This window comes from Simochromis diagramma, unplaced genomic scaffold (assembly GCF_900408965.1).
Source record: "Simochromis diagramma unplaced genomic scaffold, fSimDia1.1 OVJJ01000317.1, whole genome shotgun sequence".
NCBI lineage: Eukaryota > Metazoa > Chordata > Actinopteri > Cichliformes > Cichlidae > Simochromis > Simochromis diagramma.
In genome coordinates this window covers 1,760,681-1,782,206 of record NW_024386994.1, presented here as the reverse complement: position 1 = coordinate 1,782,206, position 21,526 = coordinate 1,760,681, and the positions used below count along the sequence as shown (strand labels likewise).

Here is a 21,526-nt window from a genome sequence, read left to right as displayed (position 1 = left end):
TACTTGCCCTCAGGCTACTGTCGAGGTTGCGGGGTAGTTTAAACCCAGATAAACTCTCTTTACAACATGTATAACTGAGAAAGGCTTGTCACGCTTTTTAAGACGCTATAAATCCACACTCCGCATCCCAGTAATTAGCTTTAGAAAAGTGCAACTTTCATTTAATTGGGGTGCATGCAGGAAAATTAAAGGACAAATCTGCCATCAAAAATCTGCCATCGACAGTGATCTTTTTTTGTAATGGCAGGCAATATCCAAGCTATTTATTCCTTTTCTACCTTAATCACCTCTGCATTAATGTTTTATTTACATTAACTGCTCAAGGCACACTGGATCTTTACACACTGTACCATCTCATTAGATCCGGCGTATGAGAAACAGATTCCAGCCACTCCTTTGATTTATCTCGTGCAAAGAGAGCATGCCACACCAACGCACTGCAATCAGCATTTCTTTATTTCCAATGGAAACGAAGACGTTGTTCATAATGACAATCCCACTGAGACTTATTATCCCTGCTGTGTTTTTGTGTGTTTCGGCAATAGACTGTATAGACTTTTTTATGAAATCTCCTGAAGTCTTGATGGCAGTATTTTGGTTGCTGTCAGGTTGTCTTTTTTTCCTGGAGCCAAATGTAAATATATTTGGACAATAGGGCTGCCACAAACGATTATTTTGATAGTCCACTAGTCACCGATTATTTTTGCGATTAGTCGACTAATCAGATCATGCATCCATTGGACGTAAAACGTACAGCTTATTGCACCAGCAGCATATGCTCTTATATAACTACCATTAGTTTACAGCTTTAAGTGTTTAAGGTATGTGCTAACTAAAAATAAAGACAAGATGATAGTTTATTAAATTTTAATGAAATTTGCAGATTGTTTTGGAGAAGTTTAATAAACTCCTTGCTATCTAAAATATAACGGGACACCGGAGTATATTCTCGAGCATCTCACACTTCTGATAATCAGTTGTCTGCTTGATGTTTATTCAGCTGTGTAAAAACTATAACTTTAATCTCAGCCAAACCGATTTACTCAGGAACAAATAAAATACTGAAAAAAGCCAAACAATAACATTTTTAAGTTATGTATATATCATGTTTAACCTGAGTAGCGAAAGACGGCGGTGGGTTTGAAAACGATTTGCAGGGAGTCCGGTGTTCTCACGGCTCTAGTGAGCCTTGCCCCCGGCTAGCTATCGAGCTAGTGGGTAACAGACGTCTCCGAAAACGTCGGAGCGCTTTTGAAAACTTGTGGTGTCTTGATAAACTGAGCAGATATTTGAGGTTTACACAGCTACATTCTCGCCTGAAAATATGTTAAACGTTTATTTTGTCACCCAGAAAGAATAATAAGAGTAATATTAAAACTAACTAGCTGCCGCCATTGTTAGAAACTGAGCAGGGCCGCGCTGGGCCACCCTATGAATTCTGGGATAGGTTGGGCCATGAAGTATATACCCGACCCATCCTTCAAATCTGGAGAAATGAAGGGCGCATTTGTCAGCCGCATTTGTCGGAGTCTTCGAATTTGGACAGCCTTCGTCGTGTCGCTGTAACGTAATCGGCCTACAAATGCGGGCAGAGGAGGATGTGGTTCCTGAATTTGGACACAGCTACGATACCGGACACAGTTTCTTCTTCTTCAGGGGCTTAACAGCAGCTGGCATCCTTGTACATGCAGTGCTGCCATTTTTCTGTTTCAGTCCGTTATTACACTCTAGGATATCTAAGAGCATCTAGCTCAGTCTGCATCTTTTGGTACTCTTTTGGCTGTGTGGCTACACTCCAGACATAGATACCTATTTGAGACTTTTACTCACCAGAACTAAAGCAGACTTTTTCAGCAAATAGATCTATTGCACAAGAAATTCAGCTGACTAATTCCATTTTGGAACATGTATACAAAAGCTGGATGTAACCACTGTTACACTGATTTTACTCGCTGATTCTTTTGTGAAGCCCAGATCTTTTCTTGGCTTTTCTTAAACGTCTTGGTTTTTTCAAACCGGATATGATGTGAATCCGACTGTGAAGCTGGGGAACGCCCTGTTCTCATTGCTTAATAATTTGCAAATTGCTAGTCATTACCCAATCAGCATACCCTAGTTTATCCATAGGCCTTTGTACTAGTACAAGCCTTTTAGCAATGTAAGGAGTCTATAACTGTAGCCCATTAGTGATAATGCAGGTTTTCAGAACCTGGAAGCTACATCCATCTTTTATATACCGTCAGTGTTTTAGAACCAGCCTCCTGATGGGAGGAACTGCGGGCACTTAATTTTTCAGGTTCATTTTTCACTCGCAGTGTCTTCTGCTTGGTTTGAGCACATTGATTTGACTGTGCAGCTTGCAACTTTGCTTGATTTTTAAATCACAGCAATGAAAAAAACCCGTTAGAAAACAAACAGATCTAAAAAGAACATTAATCTGGCATTGCGCGCACGGGAGTATGTAACATAAGTTTTTTTCCAACGAAGCTGCACCCACTTCAATCAGTCAGGCAGCATACAGAGAAAAACATGGATACGAATCTTTAATAATGCAAATAACACAGACGTGTTTTTGTGTGTGTTAATGAGGAATCTGTTGCTTACGGTAAGAGGATATTGGAGGATGATTTCAGGCCCTTTAAGAATTGATGTTCTTTTATTTTCAAAACAGACAGATGTAGATTCTAGTTTGAGAAATGCTTCATGTTGATTTGCTAGTGTTAGACAGCAATCACAAGTTCCTTATTTATCTCAACACAGTGAGTCAAGCTTGTATTGAGTGCCCATTAGGAGGATCATGTAGCTTTGGACTAATGTGCTTGCTCACTACTGAGAGATGACTTTTCATTATTCTTAGTTAAAAGCCTTTAACTAAGAACATTTTACTCCCAACTTCTCAGGGCCACTCACTTTTGCTCTGTCATCTTTTTTTAATCTTAATTCATCGATTTAGTTCTTTGGGGTCCTCAGGGAGCAGATTAAGGACTAGAATATGTTTTTTGGGGCAACACACTGAATTATTCTTGGTATGCATGCTGCAAAGCTCCATCTGCATCCAGTTCCCTTTTCACCGTGTATCCTTGCACACCTCCTTTATCTTCAGAATATTAATGTGCTGCACTGTCAGGAGCCATTGTTGTGATTGGTACAGAAATCTTTTTGCATGACTGGGTTCTTTTGTATTATCAGGCATATTGAACCTCTGCAGATCACACCAAATATGACATGATGGGGAGAGAGTGCATGTCTGTGTTTGTGAAAGGGATGGGGAATGCGAGAGATGGGCACTGAGGGTCATGATGGGGAGGCAGGAGGTGGGGTGCGGAGGCATATGGCAGTTGTTAAAAAAAGTGAGAGAGATGGAAACCTTTGGAAAAGCGCTGGAGGGCTCAAAGAGAGTGTGAGGGAATGAGTGAGAAAGAGGGTGTAAGGGAAACAGAAGGGCAAAACAAGTGATAAAAAAAAGTGGAGTGGACAAGTGAGAAGAAGAGATGGAAATGGCAGAAGGTGAAGAAAAAAGGAGTGAGGGGAAAAAGTGAGAGGAGAGAGAGATGGGTGAATGGGGGGATGAGAAAGAGAGGGAGAGAGAAAGTGCTAGAGGGCTGATATTTAATGTGATAAATGAGTTGTGACAGCCCGCCTCAAACCCCCTTCCAACCAGCAAAGGAGAAGCAACACAGAAATAGAAAGCATTATGGGTAAAAGGATATATACGGCGTTATGTATGTAGATAGAAAGAGAGAGGTGTGTACACACTGTAGGAAAGGAGAGGTGGAGGAAGCAAAAGGACAGTTATAGACAGAATTATAGATGTACAAAGTGAAGGAGGCGAGTGGGGATGCATACATATACACCAAAAGCAGGGAGTGACGCGAAGCAATTTGGGTAAAGGACGTACAACGTTACAGAGAGAGAACAGAAGAAGAGAGGCAATGACAAAGGAGGAGGAGGAAGGTGGGGGCTGGGGGGTGTGTACAATGCAGCAGTGGGTTAATGATCTACAGTACGAGATTCTTCGAAATAACAAGTGGGAGAGAGGGAAAAAATGGAGGCGAGAGACCGAATGGAAAGACTGAAGATTTGAAGCAAATCTTGCAGCGGCTGTCTCTCGTGTATCGTACGTGCACCATGTCTTCAGGGGACACCTAATTACAACTCGTCATCGTACTGCATGAAACAGTGGCTGAAGCCCCCCCCCCCACACACCCGCTTTCCTCATGGTGGTAGTGGGCTACAAACTGGAGTGAGAGAGTGTGGTAGACAATGACAGCCACTGTAGTTTTGGTTGGGGAGTGGAAGCCTGGGAGATGACTCATAGGCAGGAATGAAGAAGGGAGAAACAAGAGGGAAACGAGAGGGAGGATCGGGGAGTTTTGGAGAAATAAAAGTCAGGAGTGAGGGAGAAAAGGGGGTGTGAGACACCCTATGGCTGAAGTTGTCAGTTTGATCTCCTCTCGTGAGTGAGCGTTGACTGCCTCTTCCACTTCATTCTTTCTCTTTCTTTCTTCTCCAGTTCTGCTCTGATTTGCTCTTTTCTGACACCCCTGTCTCACCACGCTGTTCTTTGCTGCCCTGCACTTAATGCCCACGAGCCACTGTGTGATCAAACGTGGTAATTATGGCCTTCCGTTGCTGCTGGGAGAATAAAGTTTGAATCAATTAGCCATAAAAGGTATAGGCCGATACACTTGAACGAATGATTTTTACTTAAGCTTCTCTTTAGAGTGTACACATAAAAATATCTTATAATTCCATAACTTATCCCTCTGTTTTCTCCACCAGTTTGGACAGCGAGATTCTCTCAGGAGCCAGCAGACCAGTCGGTGGTGCGGGGCCAGAGGGTGATCCTGTCCTGTGTTGTATTCAACTATTCTGGCATTGTTCAGTGGACCAAAGATGGCTTGGCTCTGGGCATTGGAGAGGACCTCCGAGGTGAGACATCATACAGCCTCCCGAGGCCCTTCTTTCACTCAGTTGAGCATGTGACTAAGATTGTTTTATTATTAAAGCTGATTCTGATATCTTTGGATCGCAGCAGCTCTCGGGCTACGTTTCATGCTGCGTCTTTAGAGAAGCAGAAATTTTGATAGTGTCTGGACTTTTTTTTCCCCCCCTGATTCTCCATTCATGAGGTGTCTGGCCTACAATATTTACAGTGCACATGGGTAAAGTTGTACTGTGCTATGGCACCGAGCTAAAAGTGGGACTGCAGAAGGCATCAAGGTGCTACAATTGTTTAGTTTCTTTTTGTTTTGTTTGTGTGACTTTTTCCGACAATCAGCAAAAATTGGAAATGCACAAACCAAAGTACATGCAAGGCAAACGGGATGACTGAATTCCACCTTAATGAGAGCTTCTGCACCTGCCACAAAGTCTGAGTAGTAGGGCAGTTATGGAATAGCTTGATAGCATGTTGAAAGGCTATAGAAATAGTGCAGTGATTTGCTCTTAAAGTTTGGAGGTTTTATTAAAAGTTCTTTAAAGCCATGTGAGTCTCAGCTGTGCTCTGGGCTAAATGTGATCATCAGCACAAAACTACCGTCTATGATGGCCTCACAAAATAAAATAGTTAGCAAGACAAAGTTGCTAGAAGCCTGGCTCCAACATCATGGCCTTGAGAGGGTTTTTCAATTGGACTGGTTAACACTGAGGACCGCCACTGATATTTGTTTTTGTAATGAGTTAATCTGCAGAGTACTTTCTTGATAGGGTAATGAATCGCTTTGTCTAAAAGTAAACCGGTAATAATTTCCATAACCCAATGCCACATATTCAAATGGTTTTAGTTGACCAACAGTAACCACCAAACATCATCCATTCAGTGTGATGCTGTGTATGCTAAAGAAAAGCAGTTAGACTTTCACCGGGTCTATGCTGTGGCATGGTAGAAACATTGTTGCTTTTGTTTCTCTTCTGGACTTTGAGAGTTTTGTTAATAAAGCAGAACACACTGCCACATTGTGAATGATACACTCTTGCTCAGTGTTACTAAAGCCTGTCTCATTGTAACTGTGGTATCTACTGGTTACTAAGTGTTTTTGCTGGAGAAAATGTTGGTTACAGGTGTGCCTGCGCGAGTTTCCCACAGTGATAAAAGAGGATACTGTCATATTAAAAAAAAGACACAGATGTCTCATCACTTACTGTTTATTACACTCACAAATATCCTTTTTGATAAAGTTAAGGCTGGACCAAGTATAGGCTGATAGGGGCTCATTTCATTGTTGGGCTGTTCTCCAGAATCCTGCGAGTGTCTTTACATTATAATTCAAAGCACCTTGAGGTGATTTGTTGTGATTTGGTGCTGTATAAATACACCAGAATTGAATTGGAATCAGATTGTTGTGGCACACTGTGTACATCTTTCAGCTTATGATATTTTTAGCCATTTCCTCCACATATCTTCAGTTTTTTTGATGGGAATTTCTAAACTCCCTTGGGCAGGTTTTGTAGACACCCTTCATTTTGACTAAGGAACATCACCACCTCTGTATTATTAGCAGTGGGTGACACTGATTAGCTGCCTGCTGATTTTTATTGAAAGGGCGATTCATCGCTATATACGTAACCCTCCTTCTGTTATGAAGCTCTCTGCCTGTACTGTTTCCATTTTTACCTCACATGATTCCTAGTCTGATTTTGCCTGACTTGGGCAAAACTTGGGGGCAAATGATGCATCTCATCGCTTGTTTCTAACATAGTCAGAACTGCACTGATTAGCCCAAAGGGACTAATGCTGGGGCTGTGCAATTACTGGTCTAAACAAGTGGGTACATTTTTAACTGATTGGTCCAGAGGGGCACTGCATCATCTGTCTCATGTTGTTGCCTTGCATTTGTTGTTATTGTTTTTCTGCAGATGTTGTCAATTTATAGTGTACACATTTTTTTCTGCTTGGCTCTGGATTACTTTTGTTTCACCATTTATTCCTCTCCTCTCCTCTCCTCTCCTCTCCTCTCCTCTCCTCTGTCATCTTATTCCTTTGTGACCTTCCCATCTAAGATCCCTTGTTCCTTTCTTTCTCCTTTGCTCTCCTTCTTTCAGCTGCCACTGTTGCACTGAGGCCTCTCTCATATTCTTCTTTTAACTTGTCGGGCTCGTCTCTCCTTAGCTTGACACACTCTTATTTCATCCCCTCCTCTTTCTGTCATCCTTTCTGTCATTTCTTTCTCCTTCGGCCTGTCCTTGTCTGTCCTGCCTTTTCCTCATTCCTCCTTACTTTAGTTGATTCATATTATTACTGTAACAGTCTAGTGCCTAAAGCTTGAAAAACAACCCCCCCCCCCAAAAAAACAAAAAGTGAATGAACACTGGCCACTTAGTGCACACATACTCTCACTCTGTGTGTGTTGTTTGTGTATGGAGCACTGTCCCTCTGCCCCCCACCACCATCCCTGCTTCTCTGGGCTTTTCATACGCTTTCTCGCCCTCAACATTTCACATGCAAATGCACGCATATACAAGGCACACGCATGCACAAATGCATGCAGAAAGAAGGACGCGCAAGGTTAGGCGAGCTGCAAGGCTCAGTTCAGAGGCTGCACATGCAAACGGCAGCAGAGATCTATTTTTTCACATGTGAACTACGTCTGGGCAGCAAACATGAATTCTGCACCATGGACTAGAGTCGATGTGAGTCCTCTAAAACGTTGCTGTCATAATGCATTCATCTTTTCCCCCTGCTGGGTAAAGAGAGCAGGGATGCCACCTAATGGTGAGAATGTATAGTGTATTGTCACACAACTGGGTTGTATGCTGGATGGGGGAAGGGAAGATTACAAGGCTGTGTCTCGTGTGTGTGTTTTACTGTGCATGCGCATCATGAAACTAAGTGAATGCATGCTTGTTTTTTTTTTTTAAATCAGTCACGTCATGTGGCCGTGCTTTGCTCTGTTGTCCTTTACGCTGATGGTTAAAAGGTCCAATTTCTACCTCACGTATGACACATATCTGATGATTTAAATCTGCGTGAACTTCAGCAAGCTGCAAGGTATTGCAGAATATGTTGGGCCCTTGAGGCATGTGACTATGGGTAGTTAGTATTTGAAGGTTCAAATATAAAAGATGAATAAAATAAAAAAACATAAGCACACAAGACAACATTGATACGTGGGAATAGATTTGAGACTACAGCTAAAATGTCAACATAAGAGTGGAAATACAGATTAAAAATGTCCCTGTTGCTTGTCTTTTTATTGTTTTCAGATGTGCCGGAACCCTAAACAGATATACAAAGCAAGCAATAATATAATATGCACTCTTTGTTTGTTGTGAAGCTATATCCTTGGTTTGTGTATGTGTGTTCCCAGCCTGGCCCAGGTACCGTGTGCTGCGGGTCCAGGAGTTGGGCCAGTACAACCTGGAAATCCTGTCAGCTGATCTGTCCGATGACTCCCTGTATGAGTGCCAGGCGCCAGATGCTGCCCTGAGGTCCAGGAGGGCCAAACTCACTGTCCTCAGTATGTTTGTGTGCATCTGTGTCTTTGCACATGACTATGGGATGCACGCAAGACGTGTTTGATTCTAACTGCGCTCTTTTTCTGCTGCAGTCCCCCCAGACGACCCAGTGATTGATGGGGGTCCGGAGGTACTGCTGAATGCAGGGGAGTCCTACAACCTGAGCTGTGTGTCTCGAGGGGCAAAGCCGCCCTCCATGATCGAGTGGCTCAAAGATGGTCTACCTGTGGAGGGGGCTAACAGCATCACTGTAAACCTAAAAAGATAAACCCACACATGAGCCTAGAAATACTGAACACACATACACAGTATCTGCAGTTCTAACACTCCTATATGTGCGTATCTCTCTCTGTCTTCCTATCCTCCAATCATCAGGAAGTGCTTCCAGACAGGAAGCGGGTGACCACACGGAGCTACCTGCCTATCCAGCCGGTTGACACCGATACTGGGAGGAACTACAGCTGTGTGGCCACCAATCTGGCTGTTCCCACTGGCAAAAGCACAACCGTCACTCTTAACGTGCACCGTAAGCAGTGATTTTCTTAATACAGACAAGTTAGCAAACTGAGAAGAAAAATAATGTATTCCACATCTCATTCAGATTCCTTGACTGAAGCATAAATACATATATTAACAGCAAATATTTACTACAGAGACAAACACAAATATAATGACTGTTCCCCCTGCTACTTTTATTATTATTATGTTTATGACAAAAAAGAACAAGCATCATAATTTTGAATGTATACCATCTGCCACCAGATAAAAGCTTTTATAGCAGCTATTAAGTAATGCGCGGCAGCCATTTTGCATCAGCCTGTCCTCCAGATTGCTGCATGCATTAGATGTGCTAGGGCCTGCTCTTATGTGAGTCTCTTTTGCTCTCTCTCTCCTCCAGATTCACCAATAGTGACCTTGTCCATTGAGCCTCGCTCTGTCCTAGAAGGGGACAGAGTCACTTTCACCTGCCAGGCTCACGCCAACCCTCCTATCATGGGCTACAGGTCGGCTTCATTCTCATTTTCAGCATGCTTCTTAAAGTAGCTGCTACAAAGTCAAAGTGACAGATTTTAGTTTCAGACTAAGTTATGGTTTCTTTTAAATCCACTCCGTGTACTCAGGGAAACAATTTTAGGTTTCAATTCATGTCACACATGCTACTCATCTTTGTGTTTTTCCGGGTTTTTTTTTTTAGTACATCTAACGCACTGTATTAAATCCTAGATGGGCTAAGGGCGGTGTGGTGCTGCAGGGTGCCAGGGAAAGCGTGTTCACCACCAAGGCCGACCACTCCTTCTTCACCGAGCCGGTTTCATGTCTTGTTTTCAATGCTGTGGGAAAAACCAACGTCAGCATCTTGGTGGACGTTCACTGTGAGTCACACTGTAGTCATCTCACTATGTTCAATAAGTTGCGGCCCACTTCACTCACTACGGTCCAGAGTCAGAGGGATAAAACACACCGTTGTTGTGTCTTTTTCTCCGAGTAGCTTTTCCCCTTTTAGTCCTACTGCATTATTACTCTCTCTCTCTCTCTTTCAATCTCTGTCTCCAGTCGGTCCAATCCTGCTGGTGGAGCCACAGCCAAAAACAGTAGATGTTGACTCTGATGTGACCCTCAACTGCAAATGGGCTGGAAACCCTCCGCTCACACTCACCTGGTTCAAAAAGGGTTCAAACATGGTAAGAAGCTAAGAGCCCACGCTTTGCACATTTTCCTCTGTACTTGTGCTCACACTGTTTTTACAGGTCACACTTTCTTCCCAAGTGTTTACAAAAGCGCCCGGTCATCGAAAAGCATTATGTTATATTTTCAAACACTATCTTTTATATTTATAACTTACATGAAACTAGGTTTTGATTTGTTGTCTATAGTAATATGATTCCAATTTAGTAACTCTATCCTGATCTATAATAAGCAAAAGGTATTAATAATATTTAATATTTCAAATATGTCAATAAAGTTCTTTTCAATTTGAATTTTAGAAAATCTGTTTGTTGACAAATGTCTGGTTAACTATTAGTAACTTGTCGCTCACATCTATTGTATTTCCCCCCAAAAAATGGTAAATTTAGTTGGTGTTTGCAAATAATAACCTGTATGTAAAAAATGCGTGTAGTGATCATGACATCACTCACTTACAAAGTACCGTTTTTTTTATGGAGGATCGGGAGATGATGATTTCATGATTTAATATTGACTTGTGGAAAAAACTATGAGCTAGAAAATAAGACATTAACACAATAATTCATTATCTGATCATTTCATGGACAATAAAAATGGGAATTATAGATAAATATTTCTAAATTAACTATTAATATATTAATAAATACTTCAAATAGAAAAAGGATTTACAGAAAAAATCTCAATAAACTCTCAATAGGAAACCTCATTTAACCTCATGTAGTTAAGCTATTGGATTAGCTGCTCCAGTTAGCATTTAAGTAAATGTTTGTGCTTGTTTAAGGAGACTTAACCTCGTGTATGACTGAGCCTGTATAAGAAGTATGCAAAGGGACACTGCAGTGAAATGATCCTCTAAGTGTGCTCTGGTGAACTCAGCCTGACCACCTGTTATAAATAACGTGCTAACATGGCTAACCGTAGCATCACTTTTAGCCTCATGTTAGCTTTTGAAAATATTACTAGCACTAGCTAGCTATCGTTTTTAGTAAGCTAATTTGCTTTTCACAAACAAAAAGCCTGTCACATTTACACACAGTGTTAGAGCAATCACTGAAACATACAACCTTTAAAATAATTATTAAAATGCTCTCATCAGTCCAGATATTACCACATAACGTTCTGATGCTTAAAAGACTTTAGACAGGGTGATTACAATGACAGAACATCAGTTCAGTCATTTCTTTTATTATTGATATTCAACAAAGTATGAAACACTGAATTATGAAAGTGCAGGAAAGCCAAGGACACGTGATTTCTGATAGACGGATCATAAATGGCCCAGCATTTTTCAAAGAATGCAAGCTGTCCAATTGTATGTTGGTATTGTTTCTGGAAATTGCACAGTTGGATTGATCAGTTCTGCAGAGCAGGGCATGGTACAGCTCAGGGATGAAAACTCTGTCTGTTCATCATCTACCTGAAATTGAGTTATTCATTATTTTGCCTGTTCTTATATCTTGTGCTGCTCAACAGAGCTGTAGACAGGTATAGACTTCTGGCTGATCTTGATGAGTGGTTGTTGCACAGAGGATGCAAAACACTGATGTTTGTCTCCTCGCCAGGATTAAGCCATCCCTCAGCTTTAAGGTGAAGGAAAGTGGCATAGAAGAGATTCAAGGAAATATTCAAATACGTCCCTCAGCAGCTGCTGATGAATTCTAAAAAGAAGGAGTCAAAAATACTTGCAGGTCACTTTCACCGTTCACTTAACAGTGACATCCAACTGCTGATAAATTTGAATAACTCTGATGTATAAAAGAACCTCAACCGACAAATGCATTTTCTTTACAAATGTGGCACAATTTAAGGGAAAATAAACAGGCTTTCAAATGGTACGAGATTTACTGACAATAAGCAAATCTACCAAACTCATACATCAGATGTGGTGTGATTTTGCAGGACTTACGGTATGTTATTAAACCTTTGATGGCTAGGTGTGCAGTGCTCCTTAAATGGTTTTCATTGCTTAGATTTGTGTCAAAGTGTGTGCACTTGTGTAATTAAGACAAATGAACAGAAATCAATAGCATCATCTTTAGCCTTTCTCTTGATAGAGCGCAGCAATACAAGGACTGACAGACATAATCGCCCTGTCAAGTCTTTTAAGGCTTCAAGTATCAGAAAATTATGTGTTAACATCTGGACTGATGAGCCCGTGTCTACTGCCATTTTTGTTTTACACACAATTCCTCTTTTTAAATAGCATTTTTGAAAATCAATTTTTTACACTGTAAATTTGAAATGTTTTTTTATTGAGAGTTATTTTTGTTCTGTAAATCCTTTTTTCTATTTGAAGTATTTATTAACGGGATAATAGTTAATTTAGAAGTATTTATATTTCTTATATATTCTTTCTTAAATATCTATAATTCCTGCTTTGGATGTTGATTAAATTACTGTCTAAATAAATAAAATAAACATCACAAAATGCTTTATTTGATCTCTGACTCTTCTGGACCTCCATATTTTTGGCCAACACCCTGCTTCTTTTTTTTTGTTTTGTTCTTTTCTGAGTTTAAAATGACCTGAGATCTAAGCCATTATAGAGGGAACCCTATTCTAACCTTTGCAGAAAGGTAAAGCAGGCATTTATGGAATGAATTTTGGTGTGTGTCACTTTGACTCTTTATGGATTATTTGCCAAAACTTTAACACAAGCTTTTAATAAAAGCAAAAATAATGCTTCTGTTTTGCCTAGGGTTAGAGTTATGGTGGGCACCAATGACAGCTCAGATCTCAGAGGCTCAACATGGGGCTCTTTGAGAATTGACTTGCGTCTGGAACCAGCCTCTAATGGTTATTCGGCACACTGCAGTTTCTGGCTTTATATCTGACTGAATTTTTGAGGATCAGCAGTTACCTCTTTGTGCTGTTGCTACCATAAGTGTCACCATGGACTGTTTGGTTAGCAATAAGGCTGTTTATGTTAGCTGCGGTGACTTACAGTGGGGAAGAGACCATCACTAAGACAGTAAAAGAAATGGGCTTGTTACATGTCTTTGTTTGGAAACTGTGATCTGCCTTGGCCAAAAACCACATCTGTATAATCAAACTCATTCAGGTGTTTTTCTTTCTACATGCTTACATATTTAGACATAATTTAACATGGCTAATTTTCAGATGGATTTGGTTGCTAAGCGTCTTCAAAACCTTTGTGATAGGTTAAAATTGGATGTGCATGTTTGCATTGTTGGCAATTTAGAGTCAGAGTGGAAGAACACGTATACTTAAATACTATCTACGATGGGATCTTTTGAGATAATACACATGGACCTTTTCTCTCCCTATACACTGTACATGTGGACCTTTATTCTGTTTATTCCTTGCTGCAGTTTTGCAGATGCCTTGTTTATATTTCTTTTTTCACTCCCCCACAGGTTCTGAGTAACAGCAATCAGCTGTTTCTGAAGTCGGTAAGCCAGGCGGATGCTGGCCAGTATGTATGCAAGGCTATCGTCCCACGGATTGGAGTAGGAGAGACTGAGGTCACGCTCACAGTCAACGGTCAGCAAACATCAACACAGTTTAATGTGTCACTGCTTGTAAACGAAAATGTTGTACTTTCGAAAAGGTCAGCATCTCTGTAATTGAAAAAAAAAAATTGCTATATGTCTAAAGTGGAGGGCACTTGTTTTTGACCATCCTACACCTCCTTTTGAACAGGTCCGTAAGGTCAACAGTTAAAAAAAGAAACGAGTGATAAGCTTGGGTTTAGCGGTTTTTAGTAGTTTCTTTTACATTTATGTTAAATGCATCCACATGTTCTCTCCCTGCAGGCCCACCCATCATTTCCAGTGATCCAGTCCAGTATGCCGGGAGAGGGGAGAGAGGAGAGGTGAAATGCTACATAGCTAGTACACCTCCTCCAGATAAGATAGTAAGTGAAAGGAAATGTGACTCATTTGTGGCAAAAAAAAACGAAGATAATTTTTTCTACATTTTAGTCCAGACCGAGAAAAACGCCAAACCAGGAGAAGCTTTGGTCACAGAGACAACAAGGTTGTGCCTTTTAGTCCGACAGCAGTATCTATTTTATGGTTACTGTACCTTCCTTTTCGTAAATGGTTCTTTTCCTGCATGGCGAATGCCTTTAGGCACCGACACTGTCCCCTTTTCTATTTGAGTGGTGACTCACCCTTAAACTCTCCTAGAATGTTCTTCCATCCCATCACATAAACAAACCAACACTAAGCCGGCCCGCTTTTAGCTCTGCGTCAGAAATCGTCCTGGATGCTTTCCCTGCTTGGTTGTATCACAGAAACGCAGCAGTAGTAGCTCCGCGGCTCCCCCGCCTCTGTGACTGATCCATCCTGACTTGCGTTGCACGCTTCTAATGCAAGTGGCGGTGGTTTGGGCAGAGAAAGATTTATAAAATATAAAAGACTGGGGAAGAACAGTTGTCCCAGTAAACGCCATAGCCAAGAGAATCTCCTTCTCTTGAATAAGTGGGCAGATTATGGAAACATGTGGGCTTATGTATAATTAACTCACCTTAGCGCAGTACTTCAGTGCTGAATAATACAGCTGCTTTTAGTGGCTTTAAGGTTGGAGGGTGTGCAAGATTCTCACCAGCTCATTCATCTATTACTGTCATGTCATTCTACAATGTTAGTGTGACACATTATAGCCAGTTGGCATTTTTAAAAGAAATATCTTAACAGCTACGATCACCCCTGTTGTGTTGAGAAAAGCAAATATTTAAACAGCGGTAATTTAAAATTGTTTTATTCATGTTTGAAAAACTGAAAATGTAGTGTGGCGATAGCACAAATCATTAAACTGCCAGTTACTTAGATCTTCTGCATTTATTAGCCATACTGTGAACACTTTTATGTAACCAGTTCTGTTTCAGATACCCTTTAATGTGCTTGAATACAGAACATTAATATGTATTTGTGCACAAATGCATAACTGGAAGCATTTGACTTGACTGTGATTTGATAGCTGGGGTGGGAATCATAAAGTAAGTCATAATAATATCCTCATATGTTTCCCATGGTAACGACGGTATCACAGGACAACTCCTGCTATAATGGTTGCAAGAGTAGGACTCGTCACAGTATTTATGTAACTTTATTATGGAGTGAAATGAAGTAGTGACTCCTGCACGGCTACAAAAAAATCATGACATTAGTGCAAAACACAGTGTGATGTTTTTTTTCTATACTGAGCAGGTCTTACACAGCTTTCCTGACTACAATGAATCTGCTCTTGAAGCCTTTTAATTGAATCTGATTTAGTCTAACGGGGTTTGTGCGTGCGCGTCAGGTGTGGGCGTGGAAGGAAAACGTGTGGGAGAAGGAGAAGGGGACGCTGCTGGAGAGGTACACAGTGGAGCAGAGCAAACTGTCATCTGAGGGCGGTGGCGTCCTCTCCACCCTCACCATCAACAACGTGATGGAGTCCGACTTCCTGTCCACTTACAACTGCACGGCCTGGAACTCCTTCGGCCCGGGCACCATGATCATCACGCTGGAGGAGACCGGTGTGTTTCACATATATTTAAAGAACATTTTTCAGTGTTCTGGAGAAAATCTCAACAATGAAATGACCATCTAGTGGGAAGGAGAAGTGCACACAATTATTCAGAAGTTTCACAAGGAAAGAAGACAATGATTAGAGTATGAGTTTAAAACAAAATATGCACATAAATCATAGTAAAAGCTGATTGTGTGTATGCATATAGCGACTAAAAGATGTTTCCTGCTTATATATTAAATTTTACATGTCTTGTTATGTAGCTTCATAAAATATTTGTTCCATTAAAGCCTTGCTGCTGCAGCGAAGAGCAGACATCTGTAACTCACTGTTCCTCTCTCTCACCCTCTCATTACAGAGGAGGTTCCAGTGGGGCTAATAGCTGGTGGGACCGTGGGCTCTACAATCCTCTTGTTCATATTCCTGCTGGTCCTCGTTCTCATTTTCTACCGGCAACGCAAAGGCAGTGAGTCATACTCTCCATATGCTTTCACATACATTATAAAGAAAATCTGCAAATCCATTGTTTCCCATGCCTTTTAAGGGAGCATCGCCGATTAAATGCTTCATTTAATGCCAAAAAACGGGCAGCAAACCAGAGAAAATCAAACACCTACGACTTCCTCTCCACCGTATGGATGCAGGTCCCCTCTGAACTTGTTCCCTTCAGCTCACGAAAACACACCGACTGACAAGCGTGTGTCAAGCTGCATTCAACCTCGCCGTGTTTTGCTTCCAGGTCGGCGCGGGGTCACGCTGGGTAAGCCCGACATCAAGGTAGAAACGATAAACAAGGAGACCCACAGCTTAGAGGAGGACTCTGGCAGCGTGTCCACAGCTTCGCGCATGGTCAAGGCCATGTACTCGGTGAGAAGCGGCAGGGTGTGTGCGTCTGTGTGTGTGTGTTTGGGTTGAATACTGTTTACACAGCCTGTAGTTGTAGAAAAAAACCCTCAGATTAACTCGGTAACCTCTTCCTGCACCACACTGTGGCTTTTGACTAAAGAAAAACACCATGTTTTTTCCCTTTTAATCTCCCCTTTTTAACACTTTCAATCCCATTTTCTCTTCTCCTGTCACACTCTGTCGCCTCCTTCCCTTTTCCTGTCTCCTCCTTGTTTTTGTTTTTTTTTGTTTTGTTTTGTTGTTTGACGGTTTAGTTTCTCCCCTCTGTGTCCTTCTCTCCTTCCAATCAGCCCTTTAAAGATGACATAGAGCTCAAGTCTGACCTCCGCAGTGACACCCTGGACACCCGCCAGGAGTATGACCTCAAGGTGAGATCACACAGATGCCAGAAACATTTGCGTATGTCAGTTCAGGAATGAGTGTTCTTCAAAACGTTGGAAAAAAGTACGATTTCTGAAGCCAGATTTTTCCTTTGGGCTAATCGTCTTTTCAGCAGAGATGTGTTCTGCCTCATTTGCTGGTGGTATGCTGGGAATAGTGTAAGTGCTGTACTCAGTATCTGTGAGAATGTTAGAGTAGGATATTTAAGATCAAATTTTTTCAGTGCAGCTGGCCTTAATTGCTGGAGCTCTTTTGGTCTTTTCTGCCTTTCCCTCTCAGTCCAACTGTGATGTAACTCTTCCCTCTGATTACATAGCGAGCTGGCTGCAGAGTCATTACAAGACAAAACATAGAAGAAGACAAAAACTCCATAAATTGGAAAGAAATGTTTAAAAGAACAAACCAGGTTCAAGCACACTCTGCCTATTTAGCTGGCATGAATCATTTACACATTTTGACACTGTGGGGTTGGGCTAAGGTGATGAATGAATTTTCACGCAAACAGCTGCCAAAATGTTCTTCTGAACTCCCCGCGCCCCCACCCTCCACCCACCATGAATATTTTGTGAGGGCAAACAAACCACCCCACTAGCTGAAGTGCTGCCTTGGATCACTTTGAAGAAACAGAGACATGAATCCGCCCCAGGAGGTTGTTAGATCACCCCGACAACTGCCTCAGCCAGACTGCTTTTTTAAAAAAATTTTGTTCTTCCTGCTGCCTGAAGCAGCAAAACAGTGAAGCAAAGTTGGGTCGGAGAGAAGTCTGAAAGACAATGAAATTGCAGAAACATGTTAGATTGAGCTGAAGAGCAAATTGCGATGTAGTGAGCAAGGAAAGCATCGTTTCATTTTTAACGCAGGCATCCTGGGGTCAGCCCTGCGTGTTGTCCTGCTGCTCATGGACGTTTAAATTCAGCAAGAATCAGAATTTCTTCTTATTGTTAACTTGACTAATCTGGTCTCCTGGGATACAAAATACACAATAAGAATACCTGCCAAATAAAAGCCCAAATTGTGTATATACACTGGAAAGTTGATATCTCTGTGAGTTGCTAACAGCAGTTAAAAACACACGTAAACATAACTGTAGAATGATGTACAAATTATACAGTTATTTGCAGTTTTATCATCGGTTCATTTTTGACAAAGCATTGATATTTCATTTTTAAATGGCCCAGTTATCGTCAGCTTTTTAGGACACCCTTAGTGTAATGTGCATTTTCTTGTTAATTGATCAACAGAAATGCATTTTATATTTGAGTGAAATTCATAACAATAAAACAAACGGTGAAACTTGTGTGTTTCTGTTAGCAAATATTTGAACTGAAACTAATGAGATATACTCAGTGTACTCTTACATGCTGTCCTCTTCCTTTCTATAATAATTTTGACCACTGGTTAAATATTGGTTATACATTTTATGTGCATAATTTCCAGCTTTTCATTAAAATTATTACGCATGCAAATAAAAGTCTAAATGTAAAAACTGACAAGCAGGGTGACACGATGTCACGGTTCTCTCAGCTGTCGGGTTTGATAGGGCAGTGCTGCAGACGAATCATGCAGGGTGCTTTAGCCTTGAGTGTCACTTTAATTTTTGAAGACTCCCAGGAAATCGATTTGCACTCATTTCTGCAAAGGACTCGAGCAGCTGAGTCACGATTAAGGAGCAAACTGGCCACACAGCACGATTTTAATGAATCTTCACCTTGATGTTAAACAGCTTAAAACTTGCGGTTAGCCCTGACCTCTGACCTTCCACGACTACAGAAATGTCTCTGAGAGAACAGAAAGGAACATGATTTACTACAGAGACCTTTGAACTTTGCTAAATTGTTAAAAAATCATTAAAAATAAACTCTCTGAACTCTTTTTACTCATTCTTTCTTTTGTTTCCTGCTGTCTTGTTTCTCTCTTCAGGACCCCACCAATGGCTATTACAATGTGCGAGCCTCCACCCACGATGAAGTCCGTCCTGCCTCCCATTCCACCATGCACTACTCTGACTACCGCTCCCCCACGGGAACACCAGGGGGAGCTGCATCTATTAGCAGCAGCACCGGTGGCTCAGGTGCTACAGCCAGCGGAGGAGCCCCAGGGCCCCCTGGCCCCCTAACGTCACCCGGACGCCCACAAGCCTGCTACGACCCGCGACCGCCTTCCAGACTGTCCCACATCAGCTACGCCCAGTTCAACACATTCACCCGTGGGGGCCAGAACCAGCAGCCCCCAGCTAACCCTGCCCCTGCCACCAGTGACTTCCCTGGAGACTGCAGCCTCTTGGACTCCACTTCCCAGCTGGCCTACGACAACTATGGATACCCCTCGCACTACCAGACCTACCGAATGGGTTTTGCACCATCCAGCTTGGCTCCTCTGGAAGCCGGCCCGTCTTACGAGATGTACGGGGTAGGATCTGGGGTGGGCAGCCCTGGGGTTGGGGTTGGCCCAGGAGGCCCAGCTCCCTCGGGATCAGAAACTGGACTAGGAAAGTACGGCAGCTCCACTCGCTTCTCCTACACCTCACAACACTCTGACTACTCCCACAGCCGGCACACACAGCGGATGCAGACTCACGTGTGAGACAGAGATGCATACCCGCCTCACAGTCTTAGCTGCGCATGAGGAAGCATCTTATAAATAGAGTCACACCTGAAAACACTCAGTCACAAATTGACATGCACACATTATCACACACTAACATGAACACACCCTACTAAACACAAACACAACTACAGAAGACAAAAAAAACATGACACACACACACACACACAGGCACAAAGTCAGACAACCATGCCCGTGAGACGGGGGTAGGGGAAACAAGCAAGGAGCGAGCAAAAGAGAGGGTGGATAGGAAGGAGCTTAATGAGACAAGGGAAGGGAAATTCCACAGTTTGGAATTCCCTCACTCCCGATGCGTTTGTAAATCTGAGCTCTGAAAGAGCGGACGGTGCAAGTCACAATCAAGATGGGTAATGAGAGCAAGAACCCGAGAGAGGACAAGAGATCGCTGATCTTTGGAGCCCATAGCCTTTGCTGTGAACTGACGTTGTAAAATGATGAGAGAGCGTCTTAAAAGCAAACTGAAAAACATAGTACAAACTGATCGGAAGAAACCTCAACCGGTGGAAGTCATTCCTGGCCGTCATTTTAACTTTTCTTTTTGCTGGTTGACTTATTCAGTGATCATAGAGCACATATACATAGTAGCCCAGCGCGCCCTCGTGTACAGTGGCACTTGGCCGTCATGCCTGTCAGGCAGGGTAGGGGACTGTTGGGCTGGGGTGGGGCGGGGGGGCTCGGGGGGGTTGTCGTCATTTTGCACTGCATCAACAGTATTCATGCTTAGACGTCTTAGACATCTATATCTGTGTTATGTCTTCTTTTTATTTGCACACAAGACTAGAGCTTTGTATTCTATTTTTTAACATTACAGAATTATTTTTGTCAGTGTAAAAACATGTAATGTGTACGTACGGACCAAAACTTTGAACGAGAGCGCACGTAGCTCGGGCCTGAGGGAAATCCACTGAGACAAGAGTGCCAACAGAAGAGCCTGAATTCAGGTTGTGTTTCACATCAGAAGGCTGTATCAGTGTATAAAAGAAACCTAGTGCCAAGTGTTCATGTTGTTCTTCACCTTAGACCATGTATATGCAGTAGAAGCTCCTACTATTGGCGGCTGTTGCTTTACAAACCAGGCTTGGGGGCCTTGAGTCATTCCCAGACAGTTTTTGTAGGCTGGAGCCTTTTTCTCCGAGCTCCGAACTACAAGCCTGGTGCAGACGGAGAGAGAAAACACAGATGTTGGGTTTAGAGTGGCCTTATAGAGGAACATGTCATACATTTCCATTTTTGAATCATTCCTCATCGTCCGTCTGCCAAAAATGGCCAGAGGAGAATGTGTAAGGAGAGGTTTAATGAAGGCTTGTCCACAATATTGACATGTAGTAGTGTATGACTGTGAGCGTGTGGGCGTGCGAGTGTGTGTGTGTGTGTGTGAGAGAGCGAGAGAGAGAAGGATCAAGGGGGAGTGCGTGGGCGTAGGCGCGCACATCGATTTGTACAGCGTGTTTGTATAGATGCGTGAATGACTGCGCGTGTACGGGAAGCATACTTTAAACACGCGGCGCCCCAAACGGAGCGCTCGCGTCACTATTGTATGCACTTGCGTGTGTGCATGTCTGTGTCTAAAAGTGTGTGTGTGTGTGTGTGTGTGTGTTTAAAGTATACGTCCATATCATTTCTCTCACAATCCTGTTACAGTACTTTTATACCTCTGGTAGGACTGTATCCTGTATTATTGTGTCTTTGAATTTAGAAAAATCCAATGTTTATCTTATTGTACTGTTCTTCGTAGCAGAGAAAACTGTTCAAAAGATGTACAACGAACGTTATCAAACTCTCATTTTTTAATTTCATTATCTTCAATATTTTTTAAAAATGGTATGTAATTATTTTTCCACAGTATTACATAAATAAAAGCACTGTTTTTTATAAAGTGTGGCATTTGTCATCTTTGAGTAGGTGGAGATTTTTTTAACATGCACTGCTGGAGCTTCAATTCTTCATTGGAGAGCCCATTATAAGTCTGTAGTATGTTTATAGATGGCAGTAC

General features: G+C 42.1%; 1 protein-coding gene across 3 annotated transcripts in view; it reads left to right on the top strand.

Annotated features, from left to right (window-relative positions):
• kirrel1a (kirre like nephrin family adhesion molecule 1a) overlaps window positions 1-21,412 on the top strand; it is a 32,760-nt gene extending 11,348 nt beyond the window's left edge. The window contains exons 2-15 of one of the 3 annotated variants that reach the window (XM_040040807.1): window positions 4,783-4,932; window positions 8,310-8,459; window positions 8,550-8,707; window positions 8,833-8,983; window positions 9,356-9,461; window positions 9,682-9,830; window positions 10,012-10,139; window positions 13,521-13,647; window positions 13,920-14,020; window positions 15,412-15,628; window positions 15,980-16,084; window positions 16,361-16,488; window positions 16,782-16,895; window positions 18,829-21,412. In XM_040040807.1, coding sequence (XP_039896741.1) covers window positions 4,783-4,932; window positions 8,310-8,459; window positions 8,550-8,707; window positions 8,833-8,983; window positions 9,356-9,461; window positions 9,682-9,830; window positions 10,012-10,139; window positions 13,521-13,647; window positions 13,920-14,020; window positions 15,412-15,628; window positions 15,980-16,084; window positions 16,361-16,488; window positions 16,782-16,895; window positions 18,829-19,491 — 2,447 coding nt within the window. In that variant the 3' untranslated portion in view covers window positions 19,492-21,412. Of the gene's footprint in view, window positions 1-4,782; window positions 4,933-8,309; window positions 8,460-8,549; window positions 8,708-8,832; window positions 8,984-9,355; window positions 9,462-9,681; window positions 9,831-10,011; window positions 10,140-13,520; window positions 13,648-13,919; window positions 14,021-15,411; window positions 15,629-15,979; window positions 16,088-16,360; window positions 16,489-16,781; window positions 16,896-18,828 lie in introns of all 3 variants that reach the window. The other 2 variants (XM_040040808.1, XM_040040806.1) reach the window with 2 other exon arrangements.
• The last annotated feature ends 114 nt before the right edge of the window (window positions 21,413-21,526 follow it).